Below are 13,670 nucleotides of genomic sequence, written 5' to 3' on the forward strand. Positions count from 1 at the left end.
ATTGTTATGTTTTGATTAATGAGATTTCTGAAAAGATAAATTGTAATGACCCAATCCGTCATTATTTAAATACACCTTGTGCGGAGTCTAAAAGATTTTCAAATTGCAGTGCCCAATTGAATTTTTGGGGCACACAATGGAATTACTTAAATTTGAATTGATCCGAGTTGATGTCAGCCTGTCATAGCAAGATGCTTCGCGCTATGGCGCGGCCGCTATAGCACCTGCAAGGCTGCTATAACGGGGCTGATGGATACAAACCCAAGATAAATCGAAGTCTTTTTATTTTCTTCCCACTTTTATGGGACAAAATAGTCCATGGTTACTCTAAAAATCCCTGCAAGCTACTTTATGCTCGAAAGCAATGGATGAGAGGGATTTTCGGGTGAGCAAGAGTAAGTCCCGATGATTTCCGACCAACTCTTGACAAGCATTATCATTGCGATGATTACGCATTTGATCGAACATGGAATTTGAGATAACACCGCCAAGGTCCCCGGTAGGACTGGGGCTGTCACGACACTGGCTCTGGCAATTGCCGGGAGTACAATGGGCATCAGTGTAACCACACCAGCCAAATTTGCTGCAACAGAGTCCCGCGGCACAAAGCGCACCTCCTGCCTGCACACCACATTGCTCTGCCGAGGCAGTCAGCAAAAGTAGAGAAAATAGTAAAGAAAAAATTATGAATTCAAAATGCCTCATTTTAGTGTTGTAGGAAAAGGTCATGATGGGGAACAAGTGGTAAAGTTATAGCCAGAATATCTCATATCGTCATTTCAACTTTTTTCTTAAAAAGTCACTCAATTTTAACGGAGCAGACATGATTGAATCGTTAGTGGTTGCGACTTATGAGGGGGACTTTAATTTGTGACAAAAATCAAATGTTGAGCACGATGACCGGAAACGTATATTTTGGTGGCGGCTCTTATCTTCTTTAAGTTTATTTTATTTATTTTCATTAATTATTATCTCAATTCTCAACTGGTGATGATATTTTATTAGTATGAAATTTAAGAATAATTTTTTTAAAATAAAATATATTATCTAAAATAAGTTATAAATATTTATGTAGTTAAGAGCCTATTTAGATTGGTTTTTGATTTATGAGTAATAAATAAGTTATTAATTTATGACTTTTGTCTTATTTTTATAATTTTAATTTAAAATCAAGTATTTTCAACACTTAAAATAAACTAATCGAAGCAGGCTCTGAAAATAGAATAAAAAATTTATAAACTAAAATTACTAGTATTAAATAAGTATATTTTTCTAAAGAGATTTACCAATACAAAAGTTACATAAATTAATATATAAGGATGATTTTAATATATTTGTCTTACTTTTTTATATACTCCTTCGGAAAAACATATCACTTTTTATTTGATAAATTCCTTAAACACAATATCGTAAATGATATTTTTAAGATGACACAATTTTAAAAACATTTTGTTTTAAAATCACAAATTATTTTTGAAATATTTTCTTAAATCTCATGTTGAACTAAATTAAGACGCATAAATTAAAACGCAGAGCATAATATTTTCAAAAGGGGATGGGGTTTGGGTTGGGGGAGCGGGGGAGGTCTGGAATTATTTTTGTATAAAATAAGAGGCGGCTCTTAACGCTATTTTCAAACATTACTTAAATTTTAAATATATATTTTAGACTTTTTTGTGTTTGTTTGGTTATCAGCTAACATCACTACTTTGACATGCCTTGAGGATAACATATAAAATTTGGACTTTGATTTTTCAAATAAACTTTTACCTATTAAAAAGGGGAGAAATTACCTAATTAAATATACTTCACCATCATATATACTATTATTATTTATATTTTTAAAATATTATGTATCTTATCACTGATTAAGAATTTCCTATCATATATTGGGGAAGTTACACAGAAATACATGTATTTTTGCTACCAGATACACTAAAATAGAGAGAGAGGCAAACGAGGCGAACAAAATTTGTTATGTATCCCAGATACATGCAAGATACATGTATCTAGTGTGATTCACATGTATCTAATGTTGAAGTGTGTGATCGTCTCATCTAATATACATGTGTATATAGTGTGATTTGCATGCATATGGTGTTGAAGTGTGTAACCATCTCAACTGTTAGAGAGAATATTAGTTAATTATTTTCTCAACATATGGGATACCAGAGATATAGGAGAGTGGCAAGCGAGATAAGAGGGAGGCGAACGAGCTTTGTTATGTATCCAGATACATGCGAATCCACTTGAATGCAATATATCTGAGTCCGGAGTCTAAAGGGCAAAAAAATTGCCAAAATTTCCAAAGGGGTACATCAAAAAATTTTTAACCAAAAGGGCAAAAATGCTCCTCACGTAGCGATTTTCTTCTAACTCCGTTAGAATCAAAACCACTGACCTACCAGCGATTTTGTCCAAAAAAAAATTTCCACATCGCTTCCCGAGCAGCGTTTTTCGCGAATTAAAAAAAAGGAAAAAAGTCGATGCTATGGCAGCGTTGTTATAAAAAATATTTTTAATATTAAAATTAGCAACGATTTTCTATCAGAAATTAAAAAAAAAATTGAAAATCGCTCCACCTATAGCGATTTTAGTTTAAAAATAATAATAATAATTGCCAGGCAACGATTTCAGTAAAAAAAAAAAATTAAAAAAAATTAATGTATGAATGACATATTTAAGTTTGCTAATGGATATAGTTTTTAGTGTTATTCTTTCATTCATATATTTATATTTTATTTTTGGTTCAATGATTTTGTGATATCCCTATGCGTTATGGATTTTAGAATGACTATTAAATTTATTTTTTTTAATAATCACTGTCTTGGAAGCGAAATTCCCTTCCAATTTTTTTTTAATTTTTCAAATATTCACATGATTTTTTTTTAAAAAATTACTTTTACTGAAATCGCTGCCAAGACAGCGATTATTAAATTTTTTTAAAACTAAAATCGCTACATGTGGAGCGATTTCCAATTATTTTTTTTAGTTTCTGATAGAAAATCGCTGCGAATTTTAATATTAATTTTTTTTTATAACAACGCTGCCATAACAGCGACTTATTTTTTTTATAAAAAAATCACGAAAACTGCTGCTCGGGCAGCGATGTTCTTAAAAAAAAGGAATTTTTTTTTGGACAAAATCGCTGGTAGGTCAGTGAATTTGATTCTAACAGAGTAACCGTGTCAGAAGAAAATCGCTACGTTAGGAGCGTTTTTGCCCTTTTGGTTAAAAAAAATAATTGATGACCCCTTTGAAATTTTTGACAATTTTCTTTTGCCCTTTAGGCTCCGGTCTCCTATCTATCTAGAACAAATTACACATAATTTTTATCTCATGTATCTAAACGTATATCTAGATGCACCAAAATGTGGTAAGATTCATAATATTGTAAACTAGAGTATATCTAAAGCCTCATTTGCTTGCACTTAATGGATGTTTGGATCATATGATCTAGACATTACTCATTAGGCGATTAAATGCTGTGTTTTTTTTTAATTTAAGAATCTCTTAATGAGTCTGAAAGGATCTGAATGAACCAAATTTGTGACAGTCTTATTCTCATTCAGACTCTTTTCAAAACACTTCTATTTTCAGAAAAAAAATTATTTCAAAAAATATTCAAGCCTGTCTCATTCTCCAATTTTATTAGTTATCCAAATTATTTCCATCACACTTTTAATATTTTTTTTCTTGCTACTTGTTCATCAAGAATTGATAAATTTATTGCAAAATTTTATTTGATTAAAGTGCCAAAATCACTTTTCATACATAATACTTGTGGAAATATCCGAGGTCGATATGAAGGAGACTTCATTACGATATATGTATCCAAGACAAAAGTCCTTATTTACTATTAAACGAGGTCTTAATTAATCAGACAACAAAACAGATGAGGTATGGTTACATAGAATCGGCTAAGAGTCAGAAATGCATCTGGTTGCCGCAATCAAGATTGTCACCTGGGCTAACTCCAAGCATTCCACAATACCTCATGTAAAATCCAATTCGATCCTGGACCTTATCGTCATTACCATGGCCACATTCCACACCACCATTGATGATGTTCGTGATGACACCGAATCCAGGGATGCGATTGGCTGCTTGGTCAGTGCTAGATGGTTGCCAACTTCCGATGATGACATTGTGGCAAGAAGGCTTTGGGTATTGAGGGGTCATCCAGAACCAGATAGCTGATTTGAATGAGATCACTGGGTCCGTGGCCACTAAATATGGATTGTTCAACAGGTCTTCATTGATGGCACGTCCAAATGGTCCATAGTTGAGGTTGCTGTGTTTGTTAATGTCAAAATACACATAATTAGACACTACGGGTGTGTTTGGTATGAAGGAAAACATTTTCCGAAAAATGTTTTTCCAATTTTCTCATGTTTAGTTGGGTTAAATGTTTTCCAAATCAACTCATTTTTTTCAAATTTAAGGAAAATGACTTCCCTTCATAACTTAAGGAAAACATTTTCCAAATCTCTCTCCAATTTCAAATTACAATTTTTTTTTTTTAAATCAATTTATTTTGTTCCTATCCTCAAACCACCCCTCCAAAAAAATTTAAAGTTTGTGTTTTAAAAAATATTTTTAACTTAAATTTTTTTAACCCCACCCTCACCCCTACCCCAGCCACCTACCACCACCCCCAAAAAACATACTCCCTCCGTTTCACAAAGAATGACCTCCTTTCCTTTTTAGTCAGTTTCAAAAAGAATGACCTCTTTCCTTTTTTGGTAACATTTTACTTTTTGCTTTCCACGTGGCATGTTTAAGACCACAAGATTAAGGACAATTTTGTACATTTGACATAACTTTAATTTAGGACCACAAGATTCAAAAGTCTTCTTTATTTACTTAAACTCCGTGCCAAGTCAAACAAGGTCATTCTTTGTGAAACGGAGGGAGTATGTTTTTTGGGGGTGGTGGTAGGTGGCTGGGGTAGGGGTGAGGGTGGGGTTAAAAAAATTTAAGTTAAAAATATTTTTTAAAACACAAACTTTAAATTTTTTTGGAGGGGTGGTTTGAGGATAGGAACAAAATAAATTGATTTAAAAAAAAAAAATTGTAATTTGAAATTGGAGAGAGATTTGGAAAATGTTTTCCTTAAGTTATGAAGGGAAGTCATTTTCCTTAAATTTGAAAAAAATGAGTTGATTTGGAAAACATTTAACCCAACTAAACATGAGAAAATTGGAAAAACATTTTTCGGAAAATGTTTTCCTTCATACCAAACACACCCGTAGTGTCTTTAAAAATTATTTTCAACTTGAAAATTTCAGTTTTTCATCCCCCTCCCCTACCAGCCCCTCACCCCTAAAAAAAATTAAGTTTATTTTTAAAAAATATTTTCAATTTCGAAAATTATTTTTTACTCTAGTAAAAATAAAAGGTATTTCTCAAAAATATTTTTCATTCATAAATCAAACACTAAAAATATTTTCCGAAAAATATTTTCTACTCACAAACCAAACATGAAAAAATAAGTCAAAAATGTACTTGTTTTTCAGGAAAACATTTTCCTTCATACCAAACACACCCTACATATTAAAACGTACGAATTATAATTCTCTTTTTGTTTGATTAGTTAAAAATTAGGATACTTCCCGTATGATTAATCATTAACCTATAAAACTAGAAGATTACCTTGTAAGTTGGATGGGGCCTCGTCCGAAGTATTTCTTGCCAGGAACACAAGGCCATTCACTACTTGGTGTACAGTAATCGCCTGGGCTACCTTGTTCTCTAAGGAAACAGTAACCCCATGCATATGGTCCATCTGGTGCCATAGGCCATCCTCCTATCCATCAACGGGTACATAATCAATTGTATCTTTTTAGGTTCACATAACTAAAAGTTGAATTCATCAAATTTAAATTTAAATTGATGTACATACCAGTAGTTTCATGGGAAGTTTGGGCAAAGAAAGCAGCAATTTCCCTTTTACGGGTAGTGATATCACCTGTGGTGCCAAAGCCAGGATAAGACCTGGCGGCAGTGATAAAGGCATTGTAACTGTAGAAATTATTCTTTCCTTTGCAGACATTATCGTTGCGATGCTTAAGCATCTGATCAAACATGGAATTTGAGATGATACTGCCGAGCTGGTCCCCAAGAGGACCAGGATCAGTGGTAGGTAGTTTCGGAGAGGGGACAGAAGGACACTGGCTCTGGCAATTGCCAGGACCACAATAGGTATCAGTGTTACCACACCAGCCAAATTTGCTGCAACATAGTCCTGAGGCACAAATTGCGCCTCCGGCCTGTGAACCACATTGCTCCGCCGAGGCAATCAGCAAAAGGAGAGAAAATAGGAAAGAAAGAGTAGCGAATATAGGAAGTTTCATTTTAATGTAGTAGTAAAATGTGATAGGAAAGAAAGTGGTAAAGTTAAAGGAATTTATAGGCAAGGAGTGAGATGGCTGAATTCTCTATGAGTGGTTCTGAGGGATCAGTGACTTATAGTGACAAAAACGATGGTCCTCTGTCTTTTCCATAATTTAAGCCCGTAGAGCACGCTGAAAGGTAATTTAAGCCCGTAGAGCACGCTGAAAGGTAAATCAATATTTAGTGGCGGCTTTTATGTTTTTAATATTTTCATAGCCATAAATCATTTTATTAAAAATATGGAGAACTTTAAAAAATGACTATAGTTTAGACTTAATTCGAGATCTATAGCTATAGTTTGCTTAATTATGAATTATAGCTACATGTTTGGGGAGGAGAGAGGTGAGTGAGACTAGGCGAGAGAGGTTGAATACTTGTTGTATTCGTTGTATCACGAATACAATTGGTACAACTGTTTTGTATCAAAATGATTAATATAATTGTATAAAAAAATATTGTATTTAGCTACATATTAGGAGGCGAGAGGCGAGAGAGAGAGAGAGGAGAGAGGATGAATACATGTTGTATTCATTATATCACGAATACAATTGATACAACACACATATATATATTGTGAAATTGAGAGTCGTTCCAGTTGGAGCTATAACTTTGAGCTTCAAGTTCCTTTGAGTTTGTCCTCTATCACTAACTCCTTTCCTTTCCCCACAAACATAAGCTGTGAGACAGAGAAGAAAACGTCCTTCGATTTTCTTCAAAATAATTAATATGAAAAAAGTTTCAAACATCCTTCTTGATTTTTGAATAATTCAATTATTTTGAACTATGAAAAATGTAATGACCCAGAAGGTCATTTTTGAAAATTTTGAATATTCGTATAACCATAGTTAATTTATTGACGGTTATTTATTAAATAACTAATTTTAATTAATGCTTAATGGATCAAGTTTATAATTTAATTAATACTATATACCACTTGACCCATATATGAAAATAAATTATTAGGGTTGAGAATTTTTGGGTCATAATTTAAGAAAAGAAAAGCAGTCATAAGATATTTGGAGCAGCGTCCAACGACCGCCAATAGGTACGAAGCTTTCCTATCAAATATAATAAATTATAAATGTTAGAAGATTAGGGGGAATTAATTGATATCATTAATGCTAGATAGAGCAGAAAGAAATTGGGTTGAACAATTTTTGCTGATTCAACGTGAGTTTTTTTTAATAATTGTTATGAATTTTCTTAATGACCAATGATTAAGCAATGATTCCAATTTTAAGGCAATAGCAACTTTAAATCTTTAGAGAAATTATTGTTCTTGTGTTTGGCAGATGTTGATCAAGCTTGCCAGTGGGTTGTCGTTGCCCAATTAGGATAGTCATTAGATAATTGCATGCAGCCAATCATTGGAGTATAATTAGGATTAACCATTGGCCAAAACAAGTAAGAAAATTGATGGTAATTGGAAACCGAAGCACTGTGGGGTGGAATTTTGTTGTGTTGTCACTTCTCGGTTTCTCTGTTCTTTCCATGTGAAAGTTACAGATAGGGTATTGATTCTAATTGGGGATTTTTCTTAATATGATTATCGATATTAGGTGTATTATATACCTATGAACACCATTAAATTATGATATTGGAGGAAATTAAGATTGAATCCTAAGCTGGAAGTTTAGGAAATTGATTGTAAACTTGGGCGAGTTTTTGGGTCTAGACTAGACACAATAGTAATATGAGTGTTGTTATTTTGAAATCTTATTGTGATTATTTATTTGGAATAGATTATATTGATTTGGAAGTTCAACAAAAGGAAAGACTCAAGTCTAGGAGTGATTGTTCGACCATTTGAAGCAAGTGGATTTCTAAACCCTTGTTAAGTGTGTGGAATTAGTGTATTTCTTTGTGATATGTGTTTGGGGGTAACGAGACTTGGTGATGGGTTGCCTTGTCCACATTGATTAATTCTAATGATGAAAAAGGGGTAATAAAAGGCAATGTGATTAATTGTTTGTGTGTGATGTGTTGAGAATGGTTTGAAAAGCTTATTGAATCATTGTTGATGTTGTATCATGATTGTGTTTGTTGTGAACTGTGCAATGTTATGAAAATGATCATCTCTTAATTATTTGTGTGAACATGTCATTTGCATTGTACTGAGACATAGCTGTGACAAGTGTTATGTGAATTGAGAAAAAAAAAAGAAATTAAAGAGGATGCACCATTTCGAGGGACGTATTGCGCGCCACGATGAATACTATATTTCGAGGGACATATCGCGCGCCGCGATGGTTACTATTATCGAGGGTCGTATCGTGCGCCGCGATGGATGCATGGACAGATATGTCCCTCATGGGTCCTGGATTGAGAGACAGCGGGTGTGTATCATTAGGTCAGACATGCATCACTATACTTGACATTGCATTTCAATGCATTGCACATTTTTATCATTGATGAACTTGATCTTGTGTGTTGCTGATATTGTAAGTGCCTTTTTGTGGAAGTTGAGATTGATGAATAATAAGCTTGTTGTTGAGGATATGTAATTGTTAGAGTGTTGTTGTTGAGTTGTGTGCTTTGTAAATTGTGAATTGTAGGTTGAGCTGATTTTTATGCAGGTTGTAGTTTTGGAGGTTCGGTTGGGGTGTAAAGAGTATCCGTATTCTACCCCCTTAGCTTTTGTTTAGAGGTTTACTTGTTGAGTACCGTGTGGTTTGGTACTCACCCCTTGCTTCTACAATTTTTGTAGGTTACTAGCCCGGACCTTTGTAATATTTTCTTTTCTTCTTGTCCGAGGCTTCTTGTGGAGGTTTGTGAGATAGCTTCTTGTCATTTCGGCGGACTTCCTTACTCCTATTTATGATCTTGTTCTATTATAGAAACAAGGTCTTTTGAGACTTGTGTTTTTCTTTTGAATCAATTGTAATACTTTAGAGGCTTGTACACGTGACAACCAGATTTTGGGTGTATTTTTGAGTTGATTATGGCTTGTACACGTGACAATCAGATTTTGGGGGTATTTTTGAGTTGATTATAAAGTTTCCGCATTTTATTGTAATGATTGAGGTTTAGGCTGACTTGTCTTGGTGGGATAAGACGAGTGCCATCACATCCATTTTTGAGTCGTGACAAAAAAAGTCTCAAAAATTCAATTAATCTAGAATAGAGAGAGTATTAGAGTGTAGTAATAATATTCAGGCCTACCACAAAAAGCTTATTCTCCATATTAGACTTTTAATCAGGCAAGGACATATTCATGTTAATCACTGCTATAGAGAAGCTAGCTTTGTCACTGATAAACTAGTTAACATTAAAGAGGAGCTTTCTTGGAGGCTAAGGTTTATTTCATCTTTTGTGTTATGATGTAGTATACATGTAGGGGTCGTGCAAAACCCCCACCATCACAAGTTAGTATAGCTAGCATTGATTTGGTTTTTGAAGTCCTACAAGTAATTATAAGGCCTTTACCATATGAATTATAACTACGTGCACATTGATTTGAATTTTGAAGAGAAAGAGTAATGCTTGTGGAAAAATCCGAGGTTGATGGCGACTTCATTGAGATATGTGTATCTTGGATAAAAGTCTTTATTTATTATTGAACACGACTATATATAGTCGTGGTACTAATCAGACTACAATCATATTATTAAAACTTTATTTTATAGTTGATCCTTGCATTTTGCGAGAATACAACAAAACATATAATGAAGTTGTTACATAGAATCAGCTGCCAAAAGGCCTCTGGTTGCCGCAATCAAGATTGTCACCCGGACTAACTCCAAGAATTTCGCAATACCTCCTGTAAAACCCAATTCGATCTTATACCATGTTGTCATTACCACGACCACATTCTAAGCCACCATTGATGACGTTTGCGATGACACCAAATCCAGGAAGACGATTGGCTGCTCGGTCACCGGCGGATGGGTTCCATCTTCCAATGATGACATCGTGGCAAGAAGGTTTTGGTGATTGAGTGGTCATCCAGAATAAGAGAGATGTCTTGAATGAGATGACTGGGTCTGTGGCTACTAAATCTGGATTGTTTAAAAGGTCCGCTCCGATGGCTCTTGAACATGGCCCAGCACTGTGTTTATTAATGTCAAAATACACATAATTAGACACTACAAGTTCATCAAATTTAAATCGTAGCATAAATAAATTTATCTAGCTCCATGACAATATAATGAAAATAATTGTTACTCCCTCTATCCCAATTTATATGACACATTTCAGATTTCGAGATTCAAACAAGTTTATCTTTGATAGTAAATTCTTCATATATCTTCTAAATATTTTGAATTATCAATTATTGAGACTTAGAGTACTTTTTATGTAATTTACAAATATATAAATTTCATTTTTAAAAAATTGAAGATTCCATGAGCAAATTTTTGGTCAAACTTAAATTGTTTGACTCTCGAAAAGCGAAATGTATCACATAAATTGGAACTGAGGAAATAATATATAGGAGCTTACTGTGTAATTGGGAATGGGCCTCGTTTCCTTCCAGGTGGACATGAAGGCCATTGACCCCTTGCTGAATAGTAGTCACCCGGGTTACCTTGTTCTGTAAGGAAACAGTAACCCCATGCGAATGGTCCATCAGATCCTCCTATATATATAAAAACGGGTACATAATCAATTATTATTACTAAAATTTTGACTCACAATGAAATTATAATTGTTCGATCTAAATATTAACATACCAGTAGTGTTTTGGGAGGTTTGGGCAAAGAAAGCAGCAATTTCCCTTTTACGGGTATTGGAATCACCAGTTGTACCAAAGCCAGGAAAAGACCTAGCAGCAGTGATAAAGGCATTGTAAGTGTAGACATTATTCTTTCCTTGACAAGAATTTTCGTTGCGAAGCTTAAGCATCTGATCAAACACGGAATTTGAGATGACGCTTCCAAGGTCCCCACCAGTAACAGGACCAGAACCAGGGCCGCCACCAGGACACTGGCTTTGACAATTGCCAGAACCACAATGGTCATTAGTGTTACCACACCAGCCGAATTTGCTGCAACAGAGTCCCGAGGCACAAAGTGCGCCTCCGGCCTGTGAACCACAATTCTGCGCCGAGGCAGCAGTCAGCAAAAGGAGAGAAAATAGTAAAGAAAAAGTAGTGAATTTAGAAGGCCTCATTATGAATGTAGTAGTAAAATGTGATGGGAAACAAAGTGGTAAAATGAAACGTATTTATAGGCAAGGAGGAAGATGACTGAATTCTCTATTTGTGGTTATGAGGCATCACTGAGTTTGTTGTGTTATAAAATATATTTCACTTTTTTATGATTTATACCCATAAGTTTTAAAAATTATTAAAACTAACCATAAATTTGTATTAGCCATAAGTTTTAAAAATTATTAAAGCTAACCATAAATTTGTATTACAAGTCAATTGGATCTTCGTTGCAACAAATAACAAGTAGTGTCCATGACACTAGAGCAATGTGGTAGTTTTTGGAGTGAGTGCAACAAGCATCATTCCATACATCGTGAATTAGACAAAACACATGACTTTGTTACCATGACCCGATTGTTCATCATTTTCATCAATAACCATATCATCACTGTCATATACACTAAATATTTCATCACTACTTTGATGTTCACGTAAAAAAATATGTAATACAACGTAAACATTACTATGGAGGATGTTTTTATAAAAGATAAAAGTTTGGTGTAAAATTTCAATTTTCAAAAGATCCCAATTAATGAGATTTGGCCCAAATACTACAAAAAACTAGTATTTGAGAATTTGGGATATTTGCCAAATAATGACAAATTGTATGGATAAACACTATTTGCCAAAAAAATTCCCAAATATTATTTGGGAAATCTATGGCCAAACGGGCCCTAAAAGAGCCAGGGCGGCTTTGGACGTTATTCCAGACTTTTCTCTACATAATTTAGACTGGAGACTATCATTAGCAAAAAATACATATAATACAGAAAAGATAGCGGAATTTGAGTATGATGAATTGATGATCATAAAAACTGGATTTTGATTTTTTAAATATTAAACTTGCCTATTCAATAAAAACTGTACTACAAATTGTAATTTCATAGTTATGAGTAAATTAAATTTGTAGTGGAAAACTATGTAACTCGTTGAATAGCAATATAAAAGGGAAAAAAAAGAACGTGAACAAAATTCTTGTGATTAAAATAAATCTGTAAGCATATTAGAACGAAAGCATTTTAATATGCATTTTCTTGGTTGTCATAATTCCAAATACTACCAAAAATTTGTGGCGAAATGAATAAAATTTGTGTTGGACGTAAAATTTACAGATCACGCGTTTTACTGATTTAGTATAAATTTCATATTTAACATAAAAACCAAATATTACCAAAATTTTTATATCCTTTTCAAAATTGATTGATCTTTAATTTTATCCTTTAAACAGGTTGATATTTAATTTTTGCCCTTAAACAGTTAAATTTATGCCTAGTAGAACATATGTTTTTTAGAAATTAAAGTCATGTCGGCCATATCTTATGTTCTTTATCGAAGATCGATGGTCTATGGGGTGTCAAATTGGGGGATTGATTGAAATTGGACATGTCAAAATAAGTTGTGTTAATAAATAAGTAGATTATTGATCAAATTAAAAGTTACTTGGCCTGAAACTGATTGGGATGCAATGACTTAAAGATCGAGTCATAAGCCAATCCATCCAATTCTTACTAAGTTTTAAATTTGTTGTAGGTTTTTCTTATATGTTTTTTTTGAGTACCTAATAATTTTTTTAATATATATTATGATTATATAATCTATCAAATATAAAAAATAAAAAATATGTAGACAAAGTTTCTCATGAGTTAATAAGAGTTGTATATCAATAGTTTGTGCCTAATTAGTAAATACAATGATAGTTTAGATATTACTATACGTAACAACAGTCTCTAAATTCGCTTTATACTAGTAATATAACAATTTTCGAAACTCGCTTTGTATTATGGAATCAACAATTCATTTTGCATCAGTGATACATCAACATATACAAGTAAATTATTGTATCACATATACATGATAAATTTAAGAATTCTTAATTACTATGTAATTTTTTTGAATTCTCATTATATTTGATAAATATAATGTAAAAATTTAACTGATTAATAGTTATTCCTCAAATAAATAAATTATTAACTCATTCAAATTTTAATGAATTTAAAATATCATTATTTTATAGACTAATTTTATCATGCCTATCGAATGTCATTCTTTAATAAATGTCCAACTTCAAGAAGAAAATATCTATACACAATGTACTTTTACCAAGTGACCAAGTGTCACGCCACCC

At 33.2% G+C, this 13,670-nt stretch overlaps 3 protein-coding genes across 3 annotated transcripts; all 3 read right to left on the reverse strand.

Annotated features, from left to right (window-relative positions):
* Positions 1–327: 327 nt before the first annotated feature.
* On the reverse strand, positions 328–705 carry LOC107059173 (endochitinase 3-like). The gene has a single exon (XM_015305633.1). The coding sequence runs from the start codon at positions 703–705 to the stop codon at positions 328–330; it is 378 nt and encodes a 125-aa protein (XP_015161119.1).
* A 3,016-nt stretch (positions 706–3,721) lies between these two features.
* LOC102580398 (endochitinase 4-like) lies at positions 3,722–6,395 on the reverse strand. The gene is made up of 3 exons (XM_006367685.2): positions 5,906–6,395; positions 5,656–5,809; positions 3,722–4,294 (listed from the first exon to the last, which is right to left on the reverse strand). Exons 1-3 carry the CDS (start codon positions 6,354–6,356, stop codon positions 3,928–3,930), a joined length of 972 nt encoding a protein of 323 aa, XP_006367747.1. The 5' UTR covers positions 6,357–6,395; the 3' UTR covers positions 3,722–3,927.
* Positions 6,396–10,029: 3,634 nt separating this feature from the next.
* Positions 10,030–11,510, reverse strand: LOC102580741 (endochitinase-like). The gene is made up of 3 exons (XM_015305632.1): positions 11,067–11,510; positions 10,837–10,972; positions 10,030–10,444 (listed from the first exon to the last, which is right to left on the reverse strand). Exons 1-3 carry the CDS (start codon positions 11,503–11,505, stop codon positions 10,177–10,179), a joined length of 843 nt encoding a protein of 280 aa, XP_015161118.1. The 5' UTR covers positions 11,506–11,510; the 3' UTR covers positions 10,030–10,176.
* Between the last annotated feature and the right edge of the window lie 2,160 nt (positions 11,511–13,670).

Source organism: Solanum tuberosum, unplaced genomic scaffold (assembly GCF_000226075.1).
Source record: "Solanum tuberosum cultivar DM 1-3 516 R44 unplaced genomic scaffold, SolTub_3.0 scf00866, whole genome shotgun sequence".
Taxonomy (NCBI): Eukaryota; Viridiplantae; Streptophyta; class Magnoliopsida; order Solanales; family Solanaceae; genus Solanum; species Solanum tuberosum.

Coding starts and splice junctions, on each gene's coding strand:
- LOC107059173 (XM_015305633.1), bottom strand. CDS start 705: ATGAGGCATTTTGAATTCATAATTTTTTCTTTACTATTTTCTCTACTT.
- LOC102580398 (XM_006367685.2), bottom strand. CDS start 6,356: ATGAAACTTCCTATATTCGCTACTCTTTCTTTCCTATTTTCTCTCCTT. Junction 5,810..5,905: donor AACTTCCCATGAAACTACTG/GTATGTACATCA, acceptor GTTGATGGATAG/GAGGATGGCCTATGGCACCA. Junction 4,295..5,655: donor GGCCCCATCCAACTTACAAG/GTAATCTTCTAG, acceptor TAACAAACACAG/CAACCTCAACTATGGACCAT.
- LOC102580741 (XM_015305632.1), bottom strand. CDS start 11,505: ATGAGGCCTTCTAAATTCACTACTTTTTCTTTACTATTTTCTCTCCTT. Junction 10,973..11,066: donor AACCTCCCAAAACACTACTG/GTATGTTAATAT, acceptor TTATATATATAG/GAGGATCTGATGGACCATTC. Junction 10,445..10,836: donor GGCCCATTCCCAATTACACA/GTAAGCTCCTAT, acceptor TAATAAACACAG/TGCTGGGCCATGTTCAAGAG.